General features: G+C 34.6%; 2 protein-coding genes across 2 annotated transcripts in view; both read right to left on the bottom strand.

Annotated features, from left to right (window-relative positions):
• LOC138316393 (RING finger protein 151-like) overlaps positions 1 to 15151 on the bottom strand; it is a 269758-nt gene that overhangs the window by 172952 nt on the left and 81655 nt on the right. The gene's annotated exons all lie outside the window — the stretch shown is intronic.
• The window catches only part of LOC138316389 (insulin-like growth factor 1 receptor), an 81605-nt gene that overhangs the window by 4396 nt on the left and 62058 nt on the right, over positions 1 to 15151 (bottom strand). Inside the window, exon 2 of the mRNA XM_069258089.1 lies at positions 11917 to 12124. Within this exon, the coding sequence (XP_069114190.1) occupies positions 11917 to 12124 (208 nt within the window). The remainder of the gene's footprint in view (positions 1 to 11916; positions 12125 to 15151) is intronic.

Below are 15151 nucleotides of genomic sequence, written 5' to 3'. Positions count from 1 at the left end.
ATATATCCTAACAGGGTACCAGTACCAGTGATGTTTTCTAACGGGACACCAGTACCAGTGATGTATCCTAACAGGACACCAGTATCAGTCATGTATCCTAACAGGACACCAGTATCACTAATATATCCTAACGGGACACCAGTATCACTAATATATCCTAACGGGACACCAGTATCACTAATATATCCTAACGGGACACCAGTATCACTAATATATCCTAACGGGACACCAGTATCACTAATATATCCTAACGGGACACCAGTATCATTAATATATCCTAACGGGACACCAGTATCACTAATATATCCTAACGGGACACCAGTATCACTAATATATCCTAACGGGACACCAGTATCACTAATATATCCTAACGGGACACCAGTATCACTAATATATCCTAACGGGACACCAGTATCACTAATATATCCTAACGGGACACCAGTATCACTAATATATCCTAACGGGACACCAGTATCACTAATATATCCTAACGGGACACCAGTATCATTAATATATCCTAACAGGACACCAGTACCACTAATATATCCTAACGGGACACCAGTATCACTAATATATCCCAACGGGACACCAGTATCACTAATATATCCTAACAGGACACCAGTATCATTAATATATCCTAACAGGACACCAGTATCATTAATATATCCTAACAGGGTACCAGTACCAGTGATGTATTCTAACAGGACACCAGTACCAGTGATGTATCCTAACAGGACACCAGTATCATTAATATATCCTAACAGGACACCAGTACCAGTGATGTATCCTAACAGGACACCAGTATCAGTCATGTATCCTAACAGGACACCAGTACCAGTGATGTATCCTAACAGGACACCAGTACCAGTGATGTATCCTAACGGACACCAGTATCAGTCATGTATCCTAACGGGACACCAGTATCACTAATATATCCTAACGGGACACCAGTATCACTAATATATCCTTACGGGACACCAGTATCACTAATATATCCTAACGGGACACCAGTATCACTAATACATCCTAACGGGACACCAGTATCACTAATATATCCTAACGGGACACCAGTATCACTAATATATCCTAACGGGACACCAGTATCACTAATATATCCTAACGGGACACCAGTACCACTAATATATCCTAACGGGACACCAGTATCACTAATATATCCTAACGGGACACCAGTATCACTAATATATCCTAACGGGACACCAGTATCACTAATATATCCTAACGGGACACCAGTATCACTAATATATCCTAACGGGACACCAGTATCACTAATATATCCTAACGGGACACCAGTATCACTAATATATCCTAACGGGACACCAGTATCACTAATATATCCTAACGGGACACCAGTATCACTAATATATCCTATGGGGACACCAGTATCATTAATATATCCTAACAGGGTACCAGTACCAGTGAAGTATTCTAACAGGACACCAGTACCAGTGATGTATCCTAACAGGACACCAGTACCAGTGATGTATCCTAACGGGACACCAGTGTCAGTGATGTATCCTAACAGGACACCAGTACCAGTGATGTATCCTAACAGGACACCAATGTCAGTGATGTATCCTTACAGGACACTAGTATACTGATATATCCTAACAGGACACCAGTACCAGTGATGTATCCTAACAGGACACCAGTACCAGTGATGTATCCTAACAGGACACCAGTACCAGTGATGTATCCTAACAGGACACCAGTACCAGTGATGTATCCTAACAGGACACCAGTACCAGTGATGTATCCTAACAGGACACCAATACTAGTGATGTATCACAACAGGACACCATACCAGTGATGTATCCTAACAGGACACCAGTACCAGTGATGTATCCTAACAGGACACCAGTACCAGTGATGTATCCTAACAGGACACCAGTACCAGTAATGTATCCTAACAGGACACCAGTACCAGTGATGTATCCTAACAGGACACCAGTACCAGTGATGTATCCTTACAGGACATCAGTGCTAGTGATGTATCCTTAGAGGACACCAGTGCCAGTGATGTATCCAAACAGGACACCAGTACCAGTGATGTATCCTAACAGGACACCAGTGCTAGTGATGTATCCTTAGAGGACACCAGTGCCAGTGATGTATCTAAACAGGACACCAGTACCAGTGATGTATCCTAACGGGACACCAGTGTCAGTGATGTATCCTAACAGGACACCAGTACCAGTGATGTATCCTATCAGGACACCAGTACCATTAATGTATCCTAACAGGACACCAGTACCAGTGATGTATCCTAACAGGACACCAGTACCAGTGATGTATCCTTACAGGACACCATTACCAGTGATGTATCCTAACAGGACACCAATGTCAGTGATGTATCCTAACAGGACACCAGTGCCAGTGATGTATCCTAACAGGACACCAATGCCAGTGATGTATCTTTACAGGACACTACCATACTGATTTTTGGCGAGGTAATTACCTCGCCATTGTGATCGTGGTTGCAAAATTCTCTTTCAGTCAATTTCCTCAATATGATTGGCTAAGAACTTGCTTGCAGATACTAGCGCTCCTAACGGCAGTGTATTCAACAACTTTGATTTTACCGGGAATTTTAAATCGCAAATTTTGAATATGAAAGTTACTGAAATAAGCGTATCTGTAATGTTGAAATAGTATTAGTAAATTACTGCTTTCATATCCTTACCATATACATTATCCAAATGATCTTAGGTTGGAAAATTTTCACTTCAATTTTTTAAAATGTATCTAGACTTTTCATTCGAAAATGTTGTTTACAATGCATGAAGACGTTTCGTCCCGAAAATGCTTTGTTTCGCCCCACGCGTTTAGTCCCTACTAGTGACAATTATCTCGCAACGGAAAAAATGAAATCAATATTTCACCTCAAACATCAAAATTGTTACAATAATGATTTTTGTTCTTTGAATCATATTAGTTCGGAAGCAAATAAATTTCAGGACGAAATGGAGATATGTTTATCACGGCTGCGTTATGCCACATGTACGTGTAAATCCACAATGGAAGAAAGACAACTCTAACAAAATTTAGGATAGACTTTATCTACTGATCAAATAGCGCGTGACAGACGATGAACAATTTCTAAATGTCCATATGGTGGCGTAATCTTCCAACTTACAGCAGTTAATAAGGTATGAATATTTACCACATCCATAATTATCGATAGTTTTATATATACATAAACCATGCTTTAAATACATTTTAGCCTCTTTCATCACACGTAGGCCTACAGGAGCTTGACGTTCTTATAATATATATAGCATATTCAGTAAACTGCGTAATTAACGAAGTAAATATTTGGACCGAATGACAAAAATCATACAAAAAATGTTCGTATAACTCGAAGTGAGATTTTTTCGGACTACTACATTTGTAGATCGATGAAAATGCCGATTTCTTTTTCATAATTCTACCGTAGAACGGCACTTAAAAAGCTGTTTCAATCTATAACAAACGTGGAGAAAACTGTTTAATGTTTAGCATTTTTTCCGAGTTATATTTTATCAACAATCATCAGAGATTAGCAATTAAAACTTACATAAACATACTCCCGACTCTCACTTGCATTGTGTTATAACTCGAGCGAAACTAATCTCTTCCACCTGACACAGTCTTACAAATGCAATCACACAAAAGCCTACATGATCACTGTTTTTAGTGCGATTATATCTTTAGGTATGAACAATATATGTTCTTTGAACTTTTTATTCGGCAAAATAGACTTTACGCCTTTCATATTCAGCATCCGCCAGTTTTTGAATAACTTATCACCGTGCCCATGCACACGCTGCGTATACTTATACTTCTTTGTGCACATTATCAGATACATTACTGCTATAATACAATCAATTTATGAAGAACAAAACTAAGAACAGGAGGACTAAAGAACAACAAGAAATAAATTTCAGCAATTATTTACTCTAAACTGGTATTGATATTTATAAAAAAACAAGAGGCTCAGAGGGCCTGTATCGCTCACCTGGTTTTGTTTTTGTTTTTTTTTGTAATTATCACAAAGACTCTTACAATTAGAAAAATTAGTAAAATTGACTCCAAAATTTGTTTAATTTTGAAACACAACCATATAATGATGCTATAGATACCATACAAATATGCTATCCAATACAAAGGTTCAGAGAGGATGTAATTTATATCAAAATAGTAGCCTAATTGACCTTTTTGGCCCCGCGTCAAGGCCCCAGGGAGTCAGCCCTATACTAAGTACAATTTTAAATCCCAAACCTATAAGGATGCAACTATTGCATTATGAGTGCTCTTCCATGCTGAGTTGCAGAGAAGTCGTTTATATGATAACAGCAAAAATTGCTCCCTTTCGACCCCGCCCCTCAGCCCCCGGGGGGATAAGTCCCATCATTTGTACCATTTTGAATCCCCACCCTATAAGGATGCTACCATTGCATTATGAGTGCTCTCCAATGCTTAGTTGCAGAGAAGAAGTCGTTTAAATGGAAATAGCCAAAGGAGGTGTTGCATGGCCGCCCACGATCGATTTTTGTTTTTTTGGTGCGAATACATCAATCGGCACATAATACGTATCGGAACAGTACTTATTCCATGAATAGATTAATCATGCGACTACAGCGCCACCTTTTGTAAGTTTTACGTCCGATTCCTACTTGTGCGCCTTTAATGTATCATATTTAGGCATATAAAACCCAAAGATAAATTATTTTGGTGTAATAACATAGCATTTCGTATTATCTTTTTAACGATATACAATACTTCAACAGATCTGTTGGGGTTTTCTTGCAATTTCCAGTTTTGCTCTTAATTTTTCATGAAAATAGAGCAATTTCATTTCATTAGTTTTTAATTAATTCCTTAGATAACAATGACAAACCCCGAGTACCCTAAAATTTTAGCAATCAAAAATATCTTCATATATCATTTCTTGACTCATGAAAATATTGTGCCGATGAATCACTGGATATGCCGACTTTTTGGCACTTTTGTACGTCTACCCCCTTTATTTCTTACCCAATATCAAAGTACTGAGAATACTGAGAGTTAAAAATGTTAAACGAAAGCTGTTCTTCTCTCGGCTTTATCATGTATCAAAAGCCGCTTTAGCGACGACATAGTTGAATAAAACGTATCCCATGTAAGTTGGTGTACCAAAGTTCGGTCAAACTGACATGTATATTGATATTTGACCTACATCTAAATAAAAACTTGTTTTGCCTATATATCACAAAATGTTAATTTTAGGGTCATATATGGAACTATACAATATGTTGTATCATCAAGCAAAATAAGGTCAATATGACTTATATTTCCTACACCAATCGTCAGAAGTATTTCCTATTTCTGTCTTCATGGGTTTATTTACTTATTACTAAGCAAATGTTCCGTTTAGCGAAATGTATTTCGATGTAACTTATATGTTGACCTTAGATATTTCTCAAAAGGATATACTGTTGTTTTGATGTCTATTACATGTCATGGATAACTAGGATTTATTTCGTAAGTCAAACAGCCCATGTCTGACTAGTATTCACACAATAAAACATAGTCAAACTATACAGTAATGAAAAAAGAATCCAGTGGACTGAAATTGTTCAACTTTTTTGGGGCACCAAATAATATATTGCACGCTAGGAACTCTTCAATTGACGTTCTTGGTGTCTGATATAGTTAAAAAAGGTTACCATGAAAGTAGGTCAAGTAAACAAATCATGCGGAATTTTACAGACCCACTATCTGAGTTCTTAAGGCCTTTCACATATTGAAAAAGCTTTTTTTATACATTTGACCTGTCTGAAGCCCTTTATTCCAGCATACTGCAAGGCGTCTTAGTTTTTGTCAAGAAGTCGTTTATGTTTTCCAATTTGAACCCTGTGACCTTCAATTAACGTCAAGGTCATTCATTTGACAAACATCTTTGTAACCCTTTATTTGAGAATACGTTAGATCTAACATCAAGTTTTAATGCCTTTCAATTATTGAGAAGAAGTTGTTTGAATGAAAATTTTATGAACGACAGCGCACGAAGTACGATCACTTTAGGTCACCCTGGCCTATCGGGCAAGTTGATTTAGGAACATTTGCCCTTCATCCCAACATGCTACATGTACAATACCAGGTCTCTAGTCCTCTTAATTATTCACAAGAAGTCGTTTAAAGATTTTAGTCTATTTGACTCATGCGACCATGAAGATAGTCCAAGGTCATTTATTTGAACAAACTCGGTAGTCGTTTAAGCCATCACTCTACAGTCCCAATATCAGATTCATATGTGCCTCTTAGTTATTCACAACAAGTCGTTTAAAGGTTTTAGCCTATTTGACCCTTGTAACCATAAATGAACTTGGTAGTCTTTCATGCCAGCATACTACAGGCCTTATATCAGGTATCTAGGTATCTAAGTTCTTCACAAGAAATCGTTTAAATTTTAAGATTTAGCCTTTTTGAATTCTGTGACCTTGAATGAAGGTCAAGGTAATTCATTTCCACAAACTTGGTGGTCCGTCATTCCAGCATTCTAAATGCCTAACATCAGTTTCTTGGGCCTTTCGGATATTGAGAAGAATTTGTTTCAATGAAAAGTTTATACGAACGACGAAATGCGTACAGTGCACGACAATGGACAAAGCATGGTGACTATAGGTCATCCTGACCCTTCGGGTTAGATGACCTTATGACATTAAAATGAACTAACGATGAAAACGCGGTCCTGCAGGTAGGGCGTGGAAATTGTACCTACTGCCCCTAGTGCATGATCGTAAAAGGCGACTAAATTTAGGATCGTATCATAGCATCTCTTCTTCCTAACTTAAATGATTTATACTTCCTAACGTCTTCCTATACACCGCCTCACGTTTGGCCTTAAATTGATAGCTCGCCCCTGTGAGGTAGGTTCTGGGTTCTGTCACCTGGCAGAAACACACGTTACACCCTGCTTAGCGCTCAGCATTAAGGGAGTAGGGCGACTGGTTCGTCTGTTGTCAGTATAGTGTGACTGGGTGGGAATGTGTTGCTTATATCCCTGCAGGGATTTCTAGAACTGCTCCAGAACGGTTCTGGAAAGGTTCTGGAACGAGTTCTAGAACTGTTCTAGAATTATTCTAAAGGAATTATAGAATCTTTCTACAACATTAAATGAGACTTTTCTAGAACGATGCTCTAGAACTGTTCTGTAACAGTATTCTATAATCGTTCTAGAACAATGTTCTAGAATAATTTTTTGAACAATTCTTGAATTGGAAACTGGAGGAGTTCTAGGACAGTTCTAGAACTGTTCTAGAATTAATCTAAAGGAATTCTACAATCGTCCTACAACGTTTTCTAGAACGATGCTCTTGTACTGTTCTAGAATTGTTCTAGAATTTGTTCTATAGTAATGTTCTAGAACAATTCTAGAAATGGAACTGTTCTAGAACTTTTTAGAGCGTTTCTAGAACTTTCATTAGATAATCTAGAAACCATGCACTTTCATGAAGGATGTTGGATGAGAAATAACTTGTAATCAGTACCTGGTAAACATTTTGGTTGTATTATTTCGCGATACTTAAGGTAAAATGAGCCATAACGCCTCGTCTGATGTCTGATTGACGCTAGCAAAAAAGGTACCAAATTTAGTCGCCTTTTACGATCATGAAATGGGTATAGCATGTACAATTCTAACACCCTAACTTAGACGATGGCAACATTGATAGTTCCCTTTAACAGTGGGCAAAGGACACATACTGTCATATTTATTACCTTAATGCTTATACAGTTTCTGGAATGCAACATGGCATTGTGTATATGTTAAATCATAACTGTCAGTATTCTATATCCCACTGTTTCAAAACAGATACTCTGAAAAATATTATAAACATGATTTTATGATAATAATTTCAAGGCTTGGTTGAAATACGCAACTCATCATCACATTCTACTCTTACAGAAAAGTCGGTAATATGTGACAGTGTACTCTTAGTACTTTGATATTATGGAAAAATAGGGGGTAGACGAAATAAACCTAAAAAAACGTGGCATATCCAGTGATTCATCAACTTGAGCTGTTTATGGTGAAACGATGATAACCTGAATATAATTTTAAACATCAAACATTTAGGGTACTCGAGCAGCGCCTTACTTATTCTATTGCTTAAACGAAAAATTGAAAACTTCAAAAGTCGTATTTTATGTCAAATTTGATATTAACGTTTCATTTGTGATAAAATGATATTGGATACAGCAAAGTGTGATACGTCGTTAAAAAGGCAATTTTAAGTGGTATTTTTAATCATAAGAAAAACGAGATTTAAGTGTTTTTACTATGACTTATGCCAGGTAAAAGGCCCAATAGGCTTTAAATTTACCAGTGTTAATGTAGGGGGCGCTGTAGTCCTAATAATGGTCCAATCGGGTTTTAAGTGTTATAGACATATGTGTATTAATGCAATTAACTAATTTAAATTAAAAAATAAAAAAAAATAAAAATATCGTGGGCAGATTTTCACCCTATATGCAACACCTCCTTAATCCCTTTTGACCCCGCCCCTCAGCCCCCGGAGGGTAAGTTCTATCATTTGTACAATTTTGAATCCCCACCTTATAAGGGTGCTACCATTGTATTATGAGCGTAATGCCATGTTTAGTTGCAGAGAAAAGTTGTTTATATGGAAATAACCAAATTGACCCCTTTTGACCCCACCCCTCAGGCCCCCCGGGGGATCTGCCCCATCATTTGCACAATTTTGAATCCCCACCTTATAAGGATGCTACCATTGCACTATTAGCGTAATCCCATGTTAAGTAACAGAGAAGAAGTCGTTTATACGGAAATAGTCATATTGACCACTTTTGACCCCACCCCTCAGACCCCCAGGGGGTCAGCCCTATCATTTGCTCAGCCCTATCATTTGCACAATTTTTAATCCTCACCCTATAAGGATGCTACCATTGCATTATGGGTGCTTTATATATATATCCCATGCTTAGTTGCAGATAAGAAGTCATTTATATGGAAATAGCCAAATTAACCCATTTTGACCTCGCCCCTCAGGCCACTAGGGGGTCAGCCCCATCATTTGTACAATTTTGAATCCCCACCCTATAATGATGCTACCATTGCATTATGAGTGCTATCCCATGCTTAGTTTCAGAGAAGAAGTCATTTATATGGAAAAGCCAAATTGAAACCTTTTGACCCCGCCCCTCAGGCCCCCGGGGGGTCAGCCCCATCATTTGTACAATTTTGAATCCCCACCCTATAAAGACGCTACCATTGCATTATGGATGCTATTCCATGCTTTGTTTCAGAGAAGAAGTCGTTTATATGGAAATAGCCAAATTGACCCCTTTTGGCCCCGCCCCTCAGGCCCCTGGGGGTCAGCCCAATTATTTGTACAATTTTCAGTTAGTAGCCCATAAGGATGGTACCAGTCAAATTTTGTTGAAATCCGACCAGCGGTTATGGAGAAGAAGTCTATTGTTGACGGATGGACGGACGACGGACACCGGACGCCATGGTATGGCATAGGCTCACCTTGGTCCTTCGGTCCATGTGAGCTAAAAATGTTTAATTATATGATACTAGCCTTTTCAGTAATAGCTATGTTAATACAGTTATTGTTTCCTTATGTTTTACAGAATGTCTAGTATGCAAGTATCATGTCAATTGGAACCAGTCCAGGAGAAAAATTGTGTGAACAAAATGAAAGAAATAATGTTCAACTGTGGTAGCTTAATTAATACTGTAATAGTTTTTGATCTGAAAGTGATTACTATCATCATGTTCAAATTCCATATATATAATACATTTAATGTTGTAAACATTTTTGATCCAAATAATAACCATCATCATGACATCTTCATTCCATATATACAATACACATAAGTGTTGTGATTTGTGAATTTTACTTTAATATGATTTAAGCATATACTTGGTATTTGTTTATTTTCTATGACATGTACATGCTTGAAATTAAAAAGAATAAATAAAACATTAAATTTATAACACTATATGACATATTTGTTAATATTTTTAGAAAACATATTTAGATTATCGTTAATAATACACTAATCATCATCTTCGGCACAATTTATTCAAAATAAATTAAATATTAATTTGCATAACACAGGTTGTCTTATGTTTTCCCTCCTTGACTATCAATCTTCTCTGATCACTCTGAAAGTGGTGATTTTACCTTTTCTTAAGATCAGCTTACATTGTTCATTTACCTTGAACATATACATGCACAGTATGGTACCTTATTTATATCTCCTTTCCTATTTTCAATATACCTTGCTCTGGTGGAAAAAGAATGTTCATTGTCTGACAACTATTGACAAATTATTTATAGATAATATTGAAATGTATCCCAAACTTTTTATCATTTTATATGCCGATGACACTGTTCTGCAACAAATGTTAAACGGATTTGAACAACATTGCATTACATGGAAATTATAACCTAATATCAGAAAGATAAAAGTTGCAATATTCTCAAAACGTAAATTGGTCCAACAACACCAGTTTACGTTATGGGATATAGAATTATTTTGATAAGAAGGGTATACATATCTAGGTATATTTTTAACATTAATGGTAGCGTTTTTAAAGAAAAGGAAAAAACTGCTGAACAAACAATTAAATCCGTGTTTGCTATCTTTAAGAAACTAAGGAATGTATCTCTTCCTGTTGATTTTTAACTGAAAATATTTTAGTCACTTGTAATGCCAGTTTTATTATACTCATCAGAAGTATTGGGATTTGAAAATACAAATATTGTAGAAAAATTCAATTGTAATTTCCTCAAGTTAGGAAAGTGTATAAAACAATTCATGGTCTATGGCGAGCTTACAAGATAACCAATTGATATTGAAATAAAATGTAGAATGATTACTTTTTGGCATAACTACATAACATCAAATAAATTATCAAATAATATTTATAAATTAATATATACTTTACATGAAAATTGACCAGACGTTTTTTAAATGGCTGTAAGATGTTTAAGATATTTTATCCATAGCTAGTTTAAATCATGTTTGGATACATCAATCAACTTGCTGTTTTACAAAAGAATAATTACAAAAACTTGTTAAAAGTAGACCAATTGACAAATTTATTCAGAAATGGTATGACTGTATTGATAAGTCTTCTAGAGGACTGACATATTCTACATTTAAGACAACTTGGCATAGAAAAATATACCTCTTGTCTGTCTCTGCTGCAAAACAATACATGTTGACTGATACTGTGTTCCCAGGAACTTGATGAGAATAGCAATTCAGAATGGATATTTTAATTGACATCAAATTAACAAGGAAAAGGTTAAAGATGCTATAAAATCATTTGGCATATAACATCATAGGAAATATTAGAATGGGCTCCCAAAAGATGTGTTTCTTATTTAACACCTTGGTGTCCAAGGAATCCTGAAAAGTCTAAACTGGAAGGAACACTAGCAAAATTTATTTCTTATTGTCCAAATAAAAATAGACATTTATTCCTACAATCATCGAGACCGAGTCATTTAGTACTTTCAGTACTTTAATTTGTTACTGTTATGTTAAGGTACTGTATAACAAGAGATTTTTTGCTATTTTAACATTTCACTTGTTTTTGTGGAACATTGATCACTCCAGGAATATTTTTATCCATGATATAAAAGCTGCAAGCCACAAAAGAAAATACCCTCAAATAGATCATATTATTGTAAAAAACTTACAAATCTCAAATAGATCATATTATTGTAAAAAAAACTTACAAATCTCAAAAAGATCACATTATTGTAAAAAAAACTTACAAATCTCAAATAGATCACATTATTGTAAAAAAAACTTACAAATCTCAAATAGATCATATTATTGTAAAAAAAACTTACAAATCTCAAATAGATCATATTACTGTAAAAAAAAACTTACAAATCTTCTGGGCAGTTCCCTGGAAGAATAAGCCGGTTTCCTTTCTTTACAAACTCCAGCACTTGATTGTTGGATAAACCTTGGTAAGGAAAACTTCCAAAGGTTACAATCTCAAACACTAAAATCCCAAAACTCCAAATATCAGACTTGGAAGTAAACATCCCATCCCACAGACTTTCTGGGGACATCCAACGAACTGGCAACATCCCTGTCAGAACAAAAAACACTCATCAACAGTGTGAACACAAATGAGTTACTTTGGGTGAAGTGGGAATGACACAAAAGTGTAATGTATGGGTTATGTTAATAACTGCATTCAACATAAATATTGGGTACATTTTATGGATGATTCATTCAAAATGAATGTTGGGTACAATGTACATATAATGCATTTAACATGAATATTGGATACAATGTATAGATAATGCATTTAACATGAATGTTGGGTACAATGTATAGATAATGCATTTAACATGAATGTTGGGTACAATGTATAGATAATGCATTTAACATGAATGTTGGGTACAATGTATAGATAATGCATTTAACATGAATGTTGGATATAATGTATAGATAATGCATTTAACATGAATGTTGGGTACAATGTAATAATGCATTTAACATGAATTTGGGTACAATGTATAGATAATGCATTTAACATGAATGTTGGGTACAATGTATAGATAATGCATTTAACATGAATGTTGGGTACAATGTATAGATAATGCATTTAACATGAATGTTGGGTACAATGTATAGATAATGCATTTAACTGAATGTTGGGTACAATGTATAGATAATAATGCATTTAACATGAATATTGGGTACAATGTATAGATAATGCATTTAACATGAATGTTGGGTACAATGTATAGATAATGCATTTAACTGAATGTTGGGTACAATGTATAGATATATGCATTTAACATGAATGTTGGGTACAATGTATAGATAATGCATTTAACATGAATGTTGGGTACAATGTATAGATAATGCATTTAACATGAATGTTGGGTACAATGTATAGATAATGCATTTAACATGAATGTTGGGTACAATGTATAGATAATGCATTTAACATGAATGTTGGGTACAATGTATAGATAATGCATTTAACATGAATGTTGGGTACAATGTATAGATAATGCATTTAACATGAATGTTGGGTACAATGTATAGATAATGCATTTAACATGAATGTTGGGTACAATGTATAGATAATGCATTTAACATGAATGTTGGGTACAATGTATAGATAATGCATTTAACATGAATGTTGGGTACAATGTATAGATAATGCATTTAACATGAATGTTGGGTACAATGTATAGATAATGCATTTAACATGAATGTTGGGTACAATGTATAGATAATGCATTTAACATGAATGTTGGGTACAATGTATAGATAATGCATTTAACATGAATGTTGGGTACAATGTATAGATAATGCATTTAACATGAATGTTGGGTACAATGTATAGATAATGCATTTAAACATGAATGTTGGGTACAATGTATAGATAATGCATTTAACATGAATGTTGGGTACAATGTATAGATAATGCATTTAACATGAATGTTGGGTACAATGTATAGATAATGCATTTAACATGAATGTTGGGTACAATGTATAGATAATGCATTTAACATGAATGTTGGGTACAATGTATAGATAATGCATTTAACATGAATGTTGGGTACAATGTATAGATAATGCATTTAACATGAATGTTGGGTACAATGTATAGATAATGCATTTAACATGAATGTTGGGTACAATGTATAGATAATGCATTTAACATGAATGTTGGGTACAATGTATAGATAATGCATTTAACATGAATGTTGGGTACAATGTATAGATAATGCATTTAACATGAATGTTGGGTACAATGTATAGATAATGCATTTAACATGAATGTTGGGTACAATGTATAGATAATGCATTTAACATGAATGTTGGGTACAATGTATAGATAATGCATTTAACATGAATGTTGGGTACAATGTATAGATAATGCATTTAACATGAATGTTGGGTACAATGTATAGATAATGCATTTAACATGAATGTTGGGTACAATGAATGATAGATAATGCATTTAACATGAATGTTGGGTACAATGTATAGATAATGCATTTAACATGAATATTGGGTACAATGTATAGATAATGCATTTAACATGAATGTTGGGTACAATGTATAGATAATGCATTTAACATGAATGTTGGGTACAATGTATAGATAAGATGCATTTAACAATGAATGTTGGGTACAATGTATAGATAATGCATTTAACATGAATGTTGGGTACAATGTATAGATAATGCATTTAACATGAATGTTGGGTACAATGTATAGATAATGCATTTAACATGAATGTTGGGTACAATGTATAGATAATGCATTTAACATGAATGTTGGGTACAATGTATAGATAATGCATTTAACATGAATGTTGGGTACAATGTATAGATAATGCATTTAACATGAATGTTGGGTACAATGTATAGATAATGCATTTAACATGAATGTTGGGTACAATGTATAGATAATGCATTTAACATGAATGTTGGGTACAATGTATAGATAATGCATTTAACATGAATGTTGGGTACAATGTATAGATAATGCATTTAACATGAATGTTGGGTACAATGTATAGATAATGCATTTAACATGAATGTTGGGTACAATGTATAGATAATGCATTTAACATGAATGTTGGGTACAATGTATAGATAATGCATTTAACATGAATGTTGGGTACAATGTATAGATAATGCATTTAAATGAATTTGGTATTAACATGAATGTTGGGTACAATGTATAGATAATGCATTTAACATGAATGTTGGGTATAATGTATAGATAATGCATTTAACATGAATGTTGGGTACAATGTATAGATAATGCATTTAACATGAATGTTGGGTACAATGTATAGATAATGCATTTAACATGAATGTTGGGTACAATGTATAGATAATGCATTTAACATGAATGTTGGGTACAATGTATAGATAATGCATTTAACATGAATGTTGGGTACAATGTATAGATAATGCATTTAACATGAATGTTGGGTACAATGTATAGATAATGCATTTAACATGAATGTTGGGTACAATGTATAGATAATGCATTTAACATGAATGTTGGGTACAATGTATAGATAATGCATTTAACATGAATGTTGGGTACAATGTATAGATAATGCATTTAACATGAA

Source organism: Argopecten irradians, chromosome 2 (genome assembly GCF_041381155.1).
Source record: "Argopecten irradians isolate NY chromosome 2, Ai_NY, whole genome shotgun sequence".
Classification (NCBI taxonomy): domain Eukaryota; kingdom Metazoa; phylum Mollusca; class Bivalvia; order Pectinida; family Pectinidae; genus Argopecten; species Argopecten irradians.
The sequence above is the reverse complement of the archived record's forward strand: the minus strand, read 5'-3'. Positions and strand labels throughout refer to the sequence as shown.